Source organism: Aquarana catesbeiana, linkage group LG03, assembly GCF_042186555.1.
Source record: "Aquarana catesbeiana isolate 2022-GZ linkage group LG03, ASM4218655v1, whole genome shotgun sequence".
Classification (NCBI taxonomy): domain Eukaryota; kingdom Metazoa; phylum Chordata; class Amphibia; order Anura; family Ranidae; genus Aquarana; species Aquarana catesbeiana.
In genome coordinates, this window is record NC_133326.1 from 739,803,501 (window position 1) to 739,822,157 (window position 18,657).

The 18,657-nt window shown below is 41.3% G+C and overlaps 1 protein-coding gene across 4 annotated transcripts in view; it reads right to left on the reverse strand.

Annotated features, from left to right (window-relative positions):
- LOC141133868 (NACHT, LRR and PYD domains-containing protein 3-like) overlaps positions 1-18,657 on the reverse strand; it is a 302,902-nt gene that overhangs the window by 179,622 nt on the left and 104,623 nt on the right. For all 4 annotated transcript variants that reach the window (XM_073623455.1, XM_073623453.1, XM_073623454.1 and 1 more), the window contains exon 5: positions 12,073-13,792. In XM_073623455.1, coding sequence (XP_073479556.1) covers positions 12,073-13,792 — 1,720 coding nt within the window. The remainder of the gene's footprint in view (positions 1-12,072; positions 13,793-18,657) is intronic.

Sequence of the window (18,657 nt, forward strand, 5' to 3'; positions counted from 1 at the left end):
TTCAATCCCTAAATAAAAAATGTTTGTATTAAAAAATAAATAAATAAATAAATAAAATATAATGGACAATGTACCGTATTTATCGGCATATAACATGCACTTTTTTCCCCTTTAAATCCGGGGAAAATCATGGGTGCATGTTATACGCCGATCCCCGCTGTCTTTGAGGGCAAGAGGAGTGCCGCCGACATTGACTGAGCTGAGCCGAGTGTACTATGTACTCGGCTAGGCTTGGCTCCACTCGGCTCCGCTCGCAGTCACACCGAGTCCCGCCTCCTAGCCTTTACGTCCCGCCATTGGACCAGTGTTGTGTTCATCATAGGAGCCAGGCCAAGGGGCGGGATGGGGCGTGACTGTGAATGGAGCTGAGCAGGGCCGAGTAGCCGAGCACTCAGTACACTTGGCTCGGTCTATGTCGGCGGCACTCCTCTTGCCCTCAGAGACAGCGGGGATGAGCCGAGAGGAGCCGAATACACAGGACATCCAGCTCTGTGTATCTCGGCAGTGCCAAATTTAAAAACACATAATGCTGCAATTTTGGGCAAGGCTTTAGATGGACACTGGGGAAGGCTGCAGATGGACGCTGTGCAAGGCTGCAGATGGACGCTGTGCAAGACTGCATTGATGGGCATTTAAAATGTAAGTTTTTTCCTTAAACTTCCCTCCTAAACTTGGGGTGCGTGTTATACACTAATAAATACGGTACTTATTATAGAAAGCATTGTAGGGGCAAGTCACTATTTAACCCCTTGGGAACCAAAGAGTTCAATAGAAAAATCCATTTTGCCTCCTTCTGTAGTAATATTTTGTCTCAATCTCCTCTCCTCTTAGAAAATTCAAGTTTATAGACAATCATACATTGCAATCCAGTAGTGGATGCCCCATGTTTATCTCTAAAGTGAATTGCTACCGGTGATGTATTATCTTTAGTGACTATACTGGAGATGTGTTCCCCCATTCTCTTACGGAATTCTCTGATAGTCTTTTCTACATATATTTTTCCACAAGGGAACAACATACAATCAGGTCCATAAATATTGGGACATCAACACAATTCTAATCTTTTTGGCTCTATACACCACCACAATGGATTTGAAATGAAACGAACAAGATGTGCTTTAACTGCAGACTTTCAGCTTTAATTTGAGGGTATTTACATCCAAATCATGTGAATGGTGTAGGAATTACAACAGTTTGTATATGTGCCTCCCACTTTTTAAGGGACCAAAAGTAATGGATTAACAATCATCCATCAAACTTTCACTTGTTAATACTTGGTTGCAAATCCTTTGCAGTCAATTACAACCTAAAGTCAGGAACGCATAGACATCACCAGACACTGGGTTTCATCCCTGGTGATGCTCTGCCAGGCCTCTACTGCAACTGTCTTCAGTTCCTGCTTGTTCTTGGGGCATTTTCCCTTCAGTTTTGTCTTCAGCAAGTGAAATGCATGCTCAATCGTAATTTCTCTACTTCCTTTTTCAGTCTTTCATTAAATTTACTAAACTCATCTAGATCCTGATATTCATCAAGTGACCCTATGCTATCCTTTAGCTGCACCTCCAGATCCCGTAGCTGTATTCTTTCCTCATCAACAATCAGCTCAATCATATGCAGTCCATGTTTGACAGACTCCTCAGTCCAAACTTTCAGGAATCTGTCATTATGGAGATGGTCAGCAGGTATAATACGCTCCCTAAGTCCTTGTGGGATCATACCTGCTTCTAGGTATGCCTCCAAGGAGATTATATTCCACTTCCTTTTCAGGTGTTTAATAGTTAAATTACTATGTTTCCTGAATATCTGCCTGAATTCATTTTGACGTTTAGGGGCATTTTGTTTGTCCCTACTGAACACCGATCTAGTATGTTGTTCCATTCCACTATCAATACGAAATGCCATGTCTTTTATTAGTCTCTATACCTGAACAAAAATATATACAATGCAACAACACACCTTGTGCAAACTTAAAATCAAATGTACAAACTCAAGAGTCAAAATGTACTAAAAAAATATCCCAACGTGGTACTACAGGGATTCACCAATTAGAAGGTCAAAAGGAGTCGCAATTGGTTTCGGGAAAAACATCTGCTTTGTTATTGAAAAGAGAAAAGCTGACCCAGAATGACGTTTTCTCTTCCTCACAGGGACAATACAGGGTGTGAGGTACAGGTTAGCAAACATCTACTGTCCCAGCACAAACCCTAAAAAGTACCTAGTGGAGAAGTTGAAAGATCTGCCTGAATTTAAACAGGGTAAATTATTATTGGCTGGTGACTTTAATTTTCCTATGGACCATAAATCAGATACTACGTCTACTGCACCGGATAGAGGAATAAAGCCACTAAGTGTAGCGCTGGTAGATTTGCAATCTACCGCAGGTTAGGTAAATTTAGTAACTTGTTTGTTAGTTAGGTTAAGTTTGACTCTGTTCCAGCTTGGCTGATGTTGTGTGTGTTTCCGTGCTGACCAGTGGGTGTCGCTGTTATCACTGGTTAGTGTTGGAAAGGCAACGTGTTGAAGCGTATGGATGCTCTTCTGTCCCAGAGACAACATGGTGGAGGTGGTCTTCCGAGTTGCATTCTGGGAGAGGGTATTTATTTATTTTGGGGTTCGTTTTACAGCCACCTGCTGGCCCTCCTGGCCGACAGGTATGCGTTAGAGAGCCACCTCGTGGTCCTCTGTTCTGTAGGCCCACGTCGCTGCGACGCAGGGGTGGGCCAGAGGCTTGTCTGGGGCCTACCACCGCGGCCGAGGAATGGTCCTGAGCTGTCGGTCCTGTGTGACGAAGCTGGACAACCGAGGAGATCCCAGGGGAGGACCCGTCATGGAAGGATCACGCAACATGCTGGTCTGGAGAGGGGCCTAGTGACTCGGTTGGAGGACGTTTCCGAAAGTAACTATACAGCATAGTGTTGCCGGGTTGGCTTAAAGGTTCAGGCACTGTGACTGACGTTCATTGCAGAAAACCAATACATCCTCTGGCAGAGGATCGTACGGGTATGTTCCCAAACAAGTCTGTGGCAGAGACTTTTGTTCGTGCTGCGTACTGGCTGCTAGGCAAGTGAGAGAGGCCTATCCAGGCGAGCAAGGAGTGTGTCCCACGAGGGGAGCGCATTCTATGTAATATCTGAATTCTACCAGTTTGAATTTGACATTTGTCAAAGAATCCTATAAGAAGATATTTGAGTTTCTTCTGCAGTTTCCTTTCCGCCTCTTTCCTGCTACTTCCTAAGTAAATTGTTTAATAAAGCATTGAAAACGTACTCAATTGTTGGTGCGTGTGTCGTCCAGAGGTAAACTCAACGGAACCCTAGACCCGGTGTCGGTGAAACAGAGGGAAGGAGAGTGAAGGTAACAGACCCGCTTAAATTAGCAGCTCCACCGAGTGTTAGTGCTACATGTGGGGGCGTCGTCCGGGATTTGTTGACCGTCAATTCTCGCAACCCAGTGAAGTGTTTTACCAGGAGTTTTTACGGAGAGAGCTGGACTTTAAAAAAAAAATCTTTCAGGAAGAGAAAAGGTTAAACTGCAGGACTTTGTTTCTGAGTGCGTAGACGGTGGGCACCAGTGGGGCCCGGGAGCTACGTGACTGGAAGAACAAGTGGGAGAAGTTACCCTACTTGCTACCGCGTGGGACGCGTGTGTGTGTGTTTGGCGCCAGAGGAAAAGAGAGGCCTCGTGATCGTGCTGAGAAGATCAGAGTGTGGCCATGTCTTTTTCGGCGATGCAACCAGTTATGGGACCGAGAATGTTCCCTGAAAGCACCGTCATGAATACTGTGCTATCTGGAACTCTGATTACGGATACTGGAGTTCGTTTGAAGCAGCAGGGTAGGTTTGTCCTGTATACCTCAGGAGATATTGAGGGACTGGGCATGATCTGCCATCGATGCGAGGGATTGGCCGTACATCTTCGTCCATTTGGCCGATGTCCGCAATGTGGAGAGTACTTGTTTGTGGTGGAGCAATCTACCATGTCGCTATGTGCTTATCGGATGGATTGGGCAACAGGTATCGCCACGGTAGAAGCTGCCACCGCTACAGAGAGAGAGCGACAGGCCGCCACTTTGCCTGTTGTTGCTGACAATGTTCCAGAAGGAGACACTGCTGCTGTCGTTTCATCAGGGGACATTACTTTGGTTTCTGCGTCCACTACACCTACTCCTGTTGTGCCTGCTCAAAGGAAGGTGGGCTATGTAAAGGCTGCCCATGGCCGTGGTCGAGGCCTACCCCAAAGGTTACCTGAACCGGAGCTACCAGAGTCCACGTCAGGAACGGGTAAGCCACTGTTGGGGAATGTATCCAGGACTGTAAATAAATATCTGCCAGCGGAAGAGTTGGGAGATTCGGAAATAGAATCCATGCCGGATCTTTCCGGTGATGATGACCTATTTGAGACTATGTCACAAGAGCAGTTATGGTCACAAAGTGAGGATGTTGCCTCCACTATGACTTTCCCTGAATGGACAGCCCTGAGTTATGGGAAGACGTCACCCTGTGTGGAGCCACACAGTGCTGTTACTGGGACTTTACCAAAAGTTACTGGTTCACTACAGACACCGGCTGGGTCTATGGTGAGAAAGTCATTAGATTCCTGTGTACCGCCTGGTATGGGGAGAGACAGATCTTTGCCCAAACTTGCTCGCTTACAGAGGATGTTGAACAAGCGTGTGGCAACAGAGTATGGTTTGGAGTTCCCCTATGTGCACCAGGATATCATGCAGGAGATTGAAACTAATCGGGAACTTTGGTACAGTGAAGCTGTTTGGGACTACTTGTCTTTGCCTAAGCCCTTCAGAAAGACTGGATGTTCTGTTAAGATGGATGAACGTTTTAACGGGTGCTTCGTACATTGGAATCTTGGTCGGCACATCTATGCTGACAAAGTGGTAATTTGCAGGCCGGGAAAGGACAATGTTGTATATTTCATTACCACCGTGGATAAAAAGGGAAAGACACTGACCTTGCCAGATTCCCGGTTTTATTGGTAACTATGGACAAAAGAACTTTGAAGTTATTTAGCTAGTTAGTGTCAGGGTAAAGAGATCTGCATGGTCAAGATCTACATAATCTTTTCAGTGTTTTAAATTCAAGGACTTCTTTTTGCTAGCCGGATTTTGTTTCATGTGAGGATAAAAAGAATTTTATATAGGGATGGACTCCTAAAGAATATTTTTTTTGGTATAGGTTATGGGAAGAGAGTCTCATTTTTAAATGAGGCTTTGCTCCTAATGTTGTACAGGATATACATGTGTGTGTTTTAACTATGTTTTTCCTTTTCAGGGATCATCGGATCTTCTATTAAGCTGGGAGGCTTTTCAGCTAGTTAAATAATGAGGTTATGTACAATCATATGATGGTTTTGTTTGCAGATGTAAACATAATGTTTTATAGATGTAAGTCTTATAATGTCTTTCCACTGTCTCTTTCTCTCTCTCTTTATCTATCCAAAGTTATGAGAAACTCAAATACTTACTCCCAGACTTGGGAGTTACTGTCACTGTTTTTGGACAGACGTTGGGGACAACGTCTACTGTAGTGGGGGAATATGTAGCGCTGGTAGATTTGCAATCTACCGCAGGTTAGGTAAATTTAGTAACTTGTTCGTTAGTTAGGTTAAGTTTGCCTCTGTTCCAGCTTGGCTGACGTTGTGCATGTTTCCGTGCTGATTGATCTAATATCTTGTTCCATTCCACTATCAATACGAAATGCCATGTCTTTTATTAGTCTCTATACCTGAACAAAAATATATACAATGCAACAAAACACCTTGTGCAAACTTAAAATCAAATGTGCAAACTCAAAAGTCAAAATGTACTCAAAAAATATCCCAACGTGGTACTACAGGGAATCACCAATTAGAAGGTCAAAAGGAGTCGCAATTGGTTTCGGGAAAAACATCTGCTTTGTTATTGAAAAGAGAAAAGCTGACCCAGAAGGACGTTTTCTCTTCCTCACAGGGACAATACAGGGTATGAGGTACACGTTAGCAAACATCTACTGTCCCAACACAAACCCTAAAAAGTACCTAGTGGAGAAGCTGAAAGATCTGCTTGAATTTAAAAAGGGTAAGGTAATATTGGCTGGTGACTTTAATTTTCCTATGGACCATAAATTAGATACTACGTCTACTGCAACGGATAGAGGAATAAAGCAACTAAGTGTAGCGCTGGTAGATTTGCAATCTACCTTAGGTTAGGTAAATTTAGTAACTTGTTCGTTAGTTAGGTTAAGTTTGACTCTGTTCCAGCTTAGCTGACGTTGTGTGTGTTTCCTTGCTGACCGGTGGGTGTCGCTGTTATCACTGGTTAGTGTTGGAAAGGCAACGTGTCGAAGCGTATGGATGCTCTTCTGTCCCGGAGACAACATGGTGGAGGTGGTCCTCTGAGTTGCATTCTGGGAGAGGGTATTCATGGGACAGACGCCATATTTTGGTGTTCGCTTTACAGCCACCTGCTGGCCCTCCTGGCTGACAGGTATGCATTAGAGAGCTACCTTGTGGTCCTCCGTTCCGGAGGCCCACATCGCTGCGACGCAGGGGTGGGTCCAGAGGCTTGTCTGCCACCGCGGCCGAGGAATGGTCCTGAGCTCTCGGTCCTATGTGACGAAGCTGGAAAACCAAGGAGATCCCAGGGGAGGACACATCATGGAAGGATCACGCACCTTGCTGGTCTGGAGAGGGGCCTGGTGACTCGGTTGGAGGACGTATCCGAAAGTAACCATACAGCATAGTGTTGCTGGGTTGGCTTAAAGGTTCAGGCACTGTGACTGACGTTCATTGCAGAAAACGGATACATCCTGTGGCAGAGGATCGTACAGGCTTGTTCCCAAACAAGTCTGTGGCAGAGACTTTTGTTCGTGCTACATACTGGCTGCTAGGCAAGTGAGAGAGGCCTATCCAGGCGAGCAAGGAGTGTGTCCCACGAGGGGAGCGCATTCTATATAATATCTGAATTTTACCAGGACATTTGTCAAAGAACCCTATAAGAAGATATTTGAGTTTATTCTGCAGTTTCCTTTCCGCCTCTTTCCTGCTACTTCCTATGCAAATTGTTTAATAAAGCATTGAAAACGTACTCAAGTGTTGGTGCGTGTGTCATCCAGAGGTAAACTCAATGGAAGCCTATACCCGATGCTGGTGAAACAGAGGGAAGGAGAGTGAAGGTAACAGACCCGCTTAAATTAGCAGCTCCACCGAGAGTTAGTGCTACATAAGGAAGATCAAAAAGAAATGATATGAACATCAATTAGTAGATGTATGGCGAGTACAACACCCAAGTATAAAGGATTACACATATTACTCAACAGTTCATGGAACATATTCTAGATTGGACTACATCATGGTGGAACATAGATCATTGGAGGAAGTATCAGAGACAACAATAGGAATATCATCATTTTCAGGTCATTCCCCAGTTTTGCTGAAGATGAATTTTCAGGGAGAGTCCATGGGAAGAGGTACATGGAGAATAAATGAAGACTTACTAGAAGATGGTGAAACTGTAAAAACTATAATAGACGAGATTGAAAAATACTTCCGGGAAAATGACACCCCTGAACTATCAAAAGCAACTCTATGAGAGACGCATAAATCCATTATCAGAGGTAAATTAATATTGATAGGTCCCTGACTCTAAAAAGAGACCAATTAAAAGACCTGATGGAACAAGAAGACAGAAAGGAGCTTAATAGAATATTACAAGAGAGATTCACAAAGGGAAATAAAACAGGTAAACGAATATCCTAAGAAAAAGGAAGACCCTAAACTATATAGAGAAGATAAAAAACTATAAGGGAGAAATAAAAAATAAGACTATGGATATTGCACAATATTATAGCTCACTTTATGCAATAAAAAAGTAAGAAACAAATCAACAAGTAGAAAAAAGAAGGAGGAAGATACAAATTTACTTAAAAAAGGCCAACTTACCAAAATCAATATCAAACCCGAGTTATTAAAAGATCTAGAAAATGAGATAACAGGATGAGATCAAAATGGCCCTCAAGGAAACCCCCACTGGTAAATGTCCTGGGCCAGATGGGTTTACGATTAAATATTACAAAAAATTTCAAGAACAGCTGATTCTAAGGTTCTGTGAATACTTGAATAAAATAGGAGATGATGATGATATAAGAAGAGAGTCACTCTTGGCACATATCACAATAATACCTAAAGAGGGAAAAGATAAAACCAACTGTTCACGCTTTAGGCCCATTTCCTTATTAAACACGGATACTAAACTCTATGCTAAAATATTAGCCACTAGAATAAAAAATGAATGCCTCTATGGATAAACCTGGACCAGACTGGATTTGTTCCTGGGAGAGAAGGAAGAGATAACAGCATAAAAACAATTTTGATGTTGCAAAAGAAGAAAACCAATGGTTTCCCAGATCAGCTCTTGTCAATTGATGCAGAAAAAGCATTTGACAGAGTAGACTGGGGATTCATGATGGCTGCATTACAGCACTTAGGACTGGGGCCTAAAATAATGAAGTGGATCAACAATCTCTACAATGGGCCCACAGCAAGGGTAAGGGTGAACGGGAAAATGTCACCTGTGTTCGAGATGTTTAACGGAACGCATCAAGGTTATCCGCTCTCGCCTCTTCTATATGTATTGTCATTAGAACCTTTTCTAGCAACCCTATGAAACAACCAGGGGATAGCGGGGGCAAGAGTGGAGGAAAAAGAACATAAACTTGCGGCGTATGCCGATGATATCCTAATGTATGTGACTAATCCCAGGGTGACTCTGTCAAATATTCTGAAAGAAGTGACTGAATATGGAGAACTCTCAAACTTTAAAATAAATCCTATAAAAACAGAAATATTGAACATCGGACTGGGGAAAAAAGAAGTCTTTGCCCTTCAAAAAGAATTCCCATTCACATCGGTAAAAGGCAAATGATCCTATCTGGGAATTTAAACTAACATCATCATATGAGAAAATGTATTCTGCAAACTATATTCCATTATTAAATGAGATTAAGGCAGAAATAAAGAAGATGAGTACACAACCAATATCATGGATTGGAAGAGTCAATAAGCTTAAAATGGTAATACTACCAAAAATAATGTATAAATTCCAGATGTTACCAATAGGGATTCCACAGAGCTTTTTCAAAATTATACAAAAAATTCTGTCAAAGTATATCTGGCAAAATAAAAACCGAGAATAAAATTTGCACTAATTTCTAGGAAAAGACAGCACGGGGGGTTGGCAGCTCCGGATATTTTGAGATATTATTAAGCGGTAATCTTAGCACGTATGATTGAATAGACAAAAGAAAATAAAGAAAAAAATAGGTTGAGATAGAAAACACTTTTAGCAGAACCACACTTCACAAAAATATTTGGATTTCAAATAAGTTGAGAACACTAGATCCAGATTCTCACGAATTGACCAAAAATGTATTTAAACTATGGGATGCACTTCACCGGAAGGAAAAATGGGTATACAACTCACCATTCATTTCCCTCACTGGAACATTTTTTTTTACACCAGGAGAAGATATATTCTGTAGACTTGGAATAAAGAATCCACAAATCAAAGATATTATTACAAAGGGGAAGATGAAATCTGCACAATAATTAGAGATATTTGGTGGGAAGTTGAGTGAGTGGGAATTTCTTCAATTGAATCTCTTAGTTAACACATCATCACACATGTTTAAAGACGGAGAGGGACTAAATCAGTTGGAAAGGTTTGTACAACATCAACACCATGGAAAAAGGGTATTTCGAAAGTTTATGAAATGTTGACAGACCTTGAAGGACAGGGAAGATCCTCCTTTATAGAAAAGTGGGAAAAAGAACTAGAAGTAAAACTAGAAGACCAGCAAGTTGATAGGATGATAGAAGCAGGATATAATACCATCGAGATGAAGTATAAATTCCTGGTAAGGTGGTACTTAACCCCGGAGAGAATCCATAAAATTAAGCAAGATGGATCGCCATGGTGCTGGAGAAAATGTGGACAAAAAGCCACAATGACACATATATGGTGGGATTGCCTGAAAATAAAAGAATTCTGGCAGGAAATAATCAGTTGTATAAAGGAAATAATGGGCGAGGAGGAAATACTGACATGTTTGTTTCACGACTTCAACACTCCTGAAAAGCAATATATGAAAACAGTGATGCCAAAAATTTTGAACGCTGCAAAGGGACTGATCCCAAAAAAGTGGTTGAATAGTGAAAGACCAGACTTAAGAGATTGGTTTAAACAAGTGGATTATTATAGTAAAATGGAATTCCTAAGCAGCAAAGATAAAGGGCAATTCGATAAATATAATAGTATTTGGGGAGGGTGGGGAAAATATAAAACCTTGGACAATTACTGGCAGAAGATGTTGGAAGGCATAGGGTCTGAAGATAGAAAATAGGGTAAGAAAGAAACAAACTAAAGGCGAGAAAAGAGGGGGGGTGGGAGGAGGGAGGAGAGGTGGGATGGTAGGTGGGTAGGGTAGAAAGGATGAAAAGGGGAAAATTCTTGTAGTTTTTGTATAAATAATACATTTTCCTAAATAAATTATTCTTTTTTATCGATGCCACAATGATGTGAAATTGAGAAGGGACAAAATTTGAAAGGCAAGTTGAAATAAGTCTCTCAAAAGTGTTCACTGAAGTGAAAAAAAAAAAATTGAAGAGGGGAAAGAAGATGAAAAACAACAAAGAGGGCTTGCCAAACTGTGGGTACTAAATTCCTATAGGTATCAATGCCCACAGAAACCACAGTAAGGTATGGGAAAATGGGGGGTGGTAATATATGTATATATAGGGATCAAAGGGAAGATATATAATTTACACCATACAAAGTGCTAAATATCCAAGAATAAACTTGGTAAAAATGGAAGGACTCGACAAAATAACGGTAAGGAACAACCGATAACTATATATATATATATATATATATATATATATATATATATATATATATATATATATATATATATATATAACAAATATGGAATAAATGGGAATCCCACTTAATACAAATATGCAGAGCTCACCGAATAAATAATACCCACAAACAAAAAATAAAAAACACAAAGACTTCTACACACCCTAAAAAATTAAGCTACAAGCTACAAAAAAGATTTCTTGCTTAAAAAAGCGATGTACAACAATTTATTAGCACAATGACCCAACCCCCCCCCCCCCCAATATACTCCAACCCTCCCAAAAAATATTCCTCTTAAAGCCAGACACACTATGTAGGGCAAAAATACCCCTCATGAGACTGAGGGTCAAAAAGTGCAAAAAAACCCACAATAAGCAAGCCCCCCCAATGCACAGCACCCCCTTAATTCCTATATGATGGCTCAAAGCCAGCTAAAACGGGATCCCTGCAGCTTGTTCCTAAAGCGGAGAAGTGTATGTCTGTGTAGAACACATATGACATATTTCAAACTATCCCATTACAGGATCTACACAGACATACACTGCTCCGCTTTAGGAACGAGCTGCAGGAATCCAGTTTTAGCTTGCTTTTAGCCATCATATAGGAATTAAGGGGGTGCTTTGCATTGGGGAGGGTGGGCTTGTCTATTGTGGGTTGGAGGAATACTTTTGGGGAGGGTTGGAGTATATTGGGGGGTTTGGGTCATTGTGCTAATAAATTGTTGTACATTGCTTTTTTAAGCAATAAATATTTTATGTAGTTTAACTCTTTAGGGTGTGTAAAAGTCTTTGTGTTTTTTACTTTTTGTTTGTTGGAACTTTACATGGAAGTCTATGGGAGTCGTGCAGCACAAACATTGCCCAAAAGTAGTGCAGGAAGAATTTTCTTTTGTTGCAGTGACTCAAAACGCAGCAATTAAGACATCGCCCATTAAAATCTTTGTGTTTTCACTTGACCTGCGACTTTACATGTCATCAGAATGTCGCAGGTTGCTGGAAAATTGCTGTAGTGTGAACCAGGGCTTAGGGCTGAGGAAAGTGTGAGTTCCCAGGACTTCTAACAAGTGTGGTAGATGGAGAACATGTCTGATAATCACCGTTATACTGTATGCAGGTTCCTGCCCATTCTCTGAATTCAGTTAGGATATCCTCACACTCACTTACCTGACCTTCTGACTCCTGTGTAGGAATGGAGATAGAAGTTTCTGGATCTCTGGACCCACAGTGAGAGATACAAACTGTAAAGACTGAAAACTTTCTCTCTTCAAAGTCTTCAAGCAATAGTTCAGCTGCTTGGAATAATTCCTGTTCATCCACAAGTGATCAGTATCTGAGCTGTACAAAGACAAACGTGTACAACCAGACATGACGCTCCTAATGAAGTCCTCATCCTGAGTCTCATACAGACAGAAGATGGTCTGAGTACGGAAAGTCTGCTTGATGTCCTTCATGGCCCATTTTCTCATTGCAGGTTTGGCTCGGAGTGAGATGGTGATTCCTGTGATCTCTGAGAATTTCTTCACCTGATTTTCATTTAAGAGACCAAACAGGAATTGTACAGATAATGCTAAATGTGAGTAATCTGAACTGAGTTCATGGAGTGATTTCCCTTTACAGATCTCCGGGAGGAAAGTACGTTTCATAAATCCAAACAAACCATCATTCATCCCATAATAGAGAGCAGCAAGGAACTCCTGTACACTCAGGTGGATGAAGCTGTAGCAGGTCTGGGTGCGGACGTCACAATGAAAGATGTTCTCATTCAGAAATACAGACTCCACCTCAGACAGAGAAAGTCCATGTCTTTTTAGATCTTTCTTCTCAAATAAGATTTGTTGGTTCTGAACTCCCTGATTGGCCAGAGCACACAGCTTCTTCAGACAGGTTTGTTTCCTGTGTACAGACTGCTCCTTCTTGCTGTGATGGGTTAGTAAAACCTCCAGGAAGAGAAGGTAAACTGAAGTCATTGTATTACACTGAATTAAAGCCAAATCTTTTCTTATTTCTTGTTTCATTACAGTGCAGACAATCCAGCATGTGATGGGGACGGCACACATGGTGTACACAATGTCATTGTCTTTTATTATACTGAGAACCTTGCCTGCATCTTCTTTATTTCCAAAGAATTTATGGACATATTCCTCTTGATCATCCCTTGTAAATCCCTGGATTTCTACATTGCGAGAATCATCGATGAATGTGTTAAGTTTCTCCATGGCCAGTGACCTTGTGGTGATGATCAGAGAAGATTGTGGGAGAACAGGTCTCCTGAGCAAGCTTTGGAGAATTATTTCTTTGTGGGTTTCCATAGAAATGTCAGGACAGCCCTCAGATTTCTCCTCCAGAGTCCACCTCAGTTCATCAAACCCATCAACTATGGTGAGAAGTTTTCTCTGACTTCCAGGATCCTTTAGAATAGACACCAGGTCATCTGAACTCAGTCTGCAGGTTCTGGATAAAAGTCCCACAAGGCTTATGTTTCCAGGGATGGTGTTGATTTCTCTACAGCTCAGATAAAACACAAAATCAAACTTGTCTTGGTAGAGATCCCCAGAGGCCCAGTCCAGCATGATCTTCTTGGAGGTCATTGTTTTTCCAATCCCAGCAGCTCCTTGTAACACCACAATCTTAGGGATGAACCCATATTCATCAGGGTCAAAGAGGGCCTGGATTGTGGTTGGGGATCTTTTCTCCATGATCTGTAGATGTCTTCTGCCTGAACTCCTTATTTCTTCTTCTTTTCCCTCTTTATTCTGGGGTCCGTTTATCATCAATAAATTGGTGAATCTTTCCTTTAGATGAACAGCTTCCCCCATACAGGAATTATATTCTAGAATCCTCTGGAACTTCTCTTTCATAGACTCTCTGTGTTCCTTACTGATATCTTTATGAGAGAAAAGAGAATATGTTATTCCTCATACATACATGACATAGTATTTATTAGACAGAGTTGGAAATATTACATAAACCCAATAAATGGGACCCTAAAAGAAGACATCCCATGAAATACAGGAGGACTGTGGAAGCATCCAAACTATGGACACACCATCAAGACCAGAGGCATAAATAGAACCTACAGGGCTCCAGTGCAAGAAACCATGAAGAGCCAATAGGACTGCTGTGGCCCTTTCCATCAGTCCCAGGCCCTTTCCTCCAAGAGTGGGGCTTTTCCCACTGAGTCAGGGGCTCTTTCTCTAGCCTTTTCCACTTGTTCCTGTTGTGGGCCCATTATAAGCCCTGGTTCACACTGCTGCGACTCATGTGACTTGCAACACAAAGTCGCATGACGAGTCAAAACACATTCATTTCAATGGGTGCTGTCCTAATCAAAACTACTCAAGCAACAAAGAAAAAGGATCCTGAAATACCTTTCTGTGACTTATGCCGCGTACACACGGTTGGACTTTTCGTCTACAAAAGTCCGACAGCCTGTCCGACAGACTTCCGGCAGACTTTCGGCGGACTTGCGGCAGACTTTCTAACGAACGGACTTGCCTACACACGACCACACAAAAATTCGGCAGCCTAGTACGCGGTGACGTACACCAAGTCCGGCGAGACTATAAAACGGAAGTTCAATACGACACCCTTTGGGCTCCTTCTGCTAATCTCGTGTTTATCTCGTGTTAGTAGAAGTTTGGTGAGAGACGATTCGCGCTTGTGAGACTCGTATTTTTTAGTTCGTTTTAACTGTTGTTCAGTCTGTGCTTGTGAGGTTTGTATCTGCTTTTCAGTGTGTTTGGTCAGTTGGCATTGAGAAATCTTTGTTTTATTGTCCGCTCATTCCTGATTTTCAGGTCACTCTTCACAGGTCTTGCTGTTCTTCAGTGCGTTCTGTTAAGTGCGTTCTGACCAATCGACCGTTTTGAAGCCATGTTACCTGTACATACTCGTCGTCGAGCTCATGCATTGTATGTGCTTGGTGCTGTAGTTTATTCTTCAGACCAAGACCAGTCCATGAACAGGGCGAGGAGGAGTTCATGGACCAAGAATTGGTTGCTCCAGCGTGACCAGTTCTGTCACATGCCATTTCTCTGTGAGATCCGTGAGAATAATCCTGAGGATTTCAGGAACTTTCTCCAGATGACGGACCCCGTTTTTGACCATTTGGTGGCTTTGCTGACCCCCTATATCAGCAGGCAGGATACCTGCATGAGGCAAGCCATCACTCCGGAGCAGAGGCTAGTTGCCACGTTGCGGTACTTGGCGATAGGGAAAAGCCTGCAGGACCTCAAGTTCTCAACAGGCATCTCCCCCCAGGCTCTGGGGATCATTATCCCAGAGACCTAATCGGCCATCATACAAGTCCTGCAGAAGGACTATATTAAGGTAAGAATTTTTTCTTTTATTAGCATCACATGTTCTTTTATTTAATCTTTGATAATGTAATGTATTTCTTAACTCAAACACTACTTACCATCATTGCAATATAGTGTGAATGTCCCCTTTTTCTCCTCACGCATGCTGGAATTTTTTCCTGTTCTTTTTGGTCATGCATGTATATTTGCCTTCAATAACCTCCCCAGCATACAATGCTGGGCACATATCCACCTAGTCTACTTAGTTTGAATGTATTTAGTCAGCTGCATTGTATTTTGTTTCCCCTAAACTCTATCCATATAGTGTGCATGTAATTAGCTTGATTTCCCAACCCCCCCACCTAAACTCTATCCAAATAGTGTGCATGTAATTAGCTTGATTTCCCAACCCCCCACCTAAACTCTATCCAAATAGTGTGCATGTAATTAGCTTGATTTCCCAACCCCCCACCTAAACTCTATCCAAATAGTGTGCATGTAATTAGCTTGATTTCCCAACCCCCCACCTAAACTCTATTCAAATAGTGTGCCTGTAATTAACTAGATTTCCAACCCCCCCCTAATAATTTGCTAGAATGTTCTGTGGTGTTGATTATTACAAAGCAAATATATGTTGCAGTTTGCAAAATGCATTTGCACTCTACAAGTTCATTTGCTCCAGTGCTTTAGTAAATGAGCAGAAGCTCTGCTGATTTCCATCATCAAATCATATGCAAGCCACAAAGTGTTTTGATTAATTGCCCTTGCATGTGATTGTGTACTCCTTGCAACATGAAAGCCTTTTTACCTTACCTCATTTACTTTAAGCTGGGGAGCAACTGCACTTGCAGAGTGCGACAACTGCACAGTCTTGTAGCCTTTTTAGTCCATAAATCCCTGCGTGTCCTTAAACTTTTTTTTTTAGAATTTCACCACCCCCTAAAATGTAATCAATGTTCCATCAGAGGGGGTGAGCAATCTGATAAGTGTGCCTTTCCATATTATTTCTTCAAGAAGATTTCAATTATTTAATGTTATACTGATGCTGGGCAATAATGTTTTTAATTGTAGAATTTTCTTGCAATGTTATATTCAAAATTACTGAGTTTTGTTTTCTTGTTTGACTCCCTAGTTTCCTTCAACGCCACAGGAATGGCAGACTGTGGCATCCCATTTTGCCACCCGTTGGGACTTTCCCAATTGTGGAGGGGCTATAGATGGGAAACATGTCCACATCGTGCCACCACCCCATTCGGGGTCATACTATTTTAATTATAAGGGGTTCCACAGTATTGTTTTAATGGCGGTGGTGTCGGCACACTATGAATTTTTATATGTGGACGTGGGGAAGAATGGCCGGATGTCGGATGGAGGAGTATTTGCCCAGACGGAGTTCTGCCAGCGTCTCCAGAGTGGTGGCCTGGGATTGCCACCTGATGCGGATAACGTGGAAGGACTCCCCTTTGTCTTCATTGCCGATGAAGCCTTCGCTCTGAGCAAGCACCTCATGAGGCCATTCCCCCAAAGAACCCTCACCCCGGAGAGGAGGGTTTTTAATTTCCGGCTGGCCAGAGCTAGAAGAGTGGTTGAGAATGCGTTTGGGATTCTGGCCAGCCGGTTCCGCCTGTTTCAAACCTCCATTAATTTGGCGGAATACAAACTTAATTTTATCATTTTATCGTGCTGCATCCTGCACAACTTTTTACACAAACATTCTCCAAATTATATGGTGCCAGTTGGGCATGAGGCCGGAATTATTAGCAGTGACAATCTTACGGGCCTGGATACTGTCCGTACTGACTTGGCCCCCCAAAGTGCCCGTCAAGTTAGACAGCGATATGTTAATTATTTTATGGGTAGGGGGGCCATTGCAATGGGCCAGGATATCTAAAGAATCAAAATAAAAAAAATCTTGATGAAATCTTGAAATATATTTATTGCTTGTCTTTCTTTTGGGCTTTCTCCTAGGTTATGGTCAAGCAGTTGTAGTGCCAACTGTATTTTCCTTGTAAATTTCTAAATAAGCTCCATTGTCACTGTAAACAACTTTTTAAAATTTAAACAAACTGATACTGAGCATTGAAATAACAAACCACACATTTATTTAATTCCTAAACAGAGGTTTTTAATCTTTGGTATACATTCACTTTATGCATTTAGTATAAAATGTTCCTAGCCAAAAATATATTGATATATTTATAAATGTATAATAAAATAATTATAGTTAGATTTTTATATAATAAAAAATATAATTTTTTTGCCATTTTGATTTTACCAAACAGGCCTTTTTTTTTGTTTTTATTTATTTTATTTTTTTTTGGAAACCAAAACAGGCCTCATTTGTCTAAAATTTTTTGGTGTTTGTTTGAAAAACAGGCTTTTTTGTTTTTTTGCTTTTTTAAAAACAGCCTTTTTTTAATTCTTGTTTTTAAAAAAACGTTTTTTTTTAAAACAGTTTTTTTGTTTTTTTTTGGGTTTTTTGAAAAAAAATTTTTTATTTTTTTTGGGTTTTTTAAAAACAGGCCTCCTTTTTTTAAAAATGTGGTTTGTTGATGTTGTTAAACAGGCATATAATTTTCAGAAAATAATAAAGAGAAGGCCCAGAATGGGGTCAGCAAACCAGGAAATGAAGGACATGATCGATGTTTTTGGGTTTCAAAAAGGGCATTTAGATTCGAGCCAAAACATCAATCATGTCCTTCATTTCCTGCTGCATACGATCTAGCCGATTCCGCATTTGATCGATCTCCCCATTCCAGGCCATTATTTGAGCAATTAGCCGTTGGGCACTGTCTGTGGTGAAATAGTCACTTGGACCTAAAATGGAATGAAAAAAAGATGTGTTTAGAAATATGCACACATACATAGTTTACCTTACCATAAAGCTGGTGTCTCAGACACTGACCTGGTGGGGTGCCCATGTCGCATACTTCATGAACATCCTCGGGGGTGGCGCTGTTGCTTGACTCAAGCACAACCATATCACCTAAAATAGAGTATAAAAATTACATAAAATAAAAGTCAGCCATGCATAGATTACCGTAAGCTGGTGTGTCAGACACTCACCTGGTGGGGTGCCCATGTCGCCCACCTCTCCTTCCTCCACATCCTCAGTGGGGCTTGGGCTGATTTCCCAAGTATGTTCTTTTGGTTGGGGGGGACTGGGTTCTTCTTGATGGCTGAGTGATTTTTCCCCTATGTGAAGCAAAAAATGAATATACTTAGCACACAGATATTTTAGTACATAGTAATCTTCAAACATTTGTAGTGAAATGGTGTACAAATTGTCTGTTTGTGTAGAGTTCCTAGTTGACTTAAAGATTTTATTTTCTAAAGACATATCGAGATAGATAGATATCTCGATATCTAGATATCAATATCTAAATATAGCTTAAAATCTTGATCTCTCTCTCTCTCTATATATCTATAAATAAATCTAAATGTAAATATC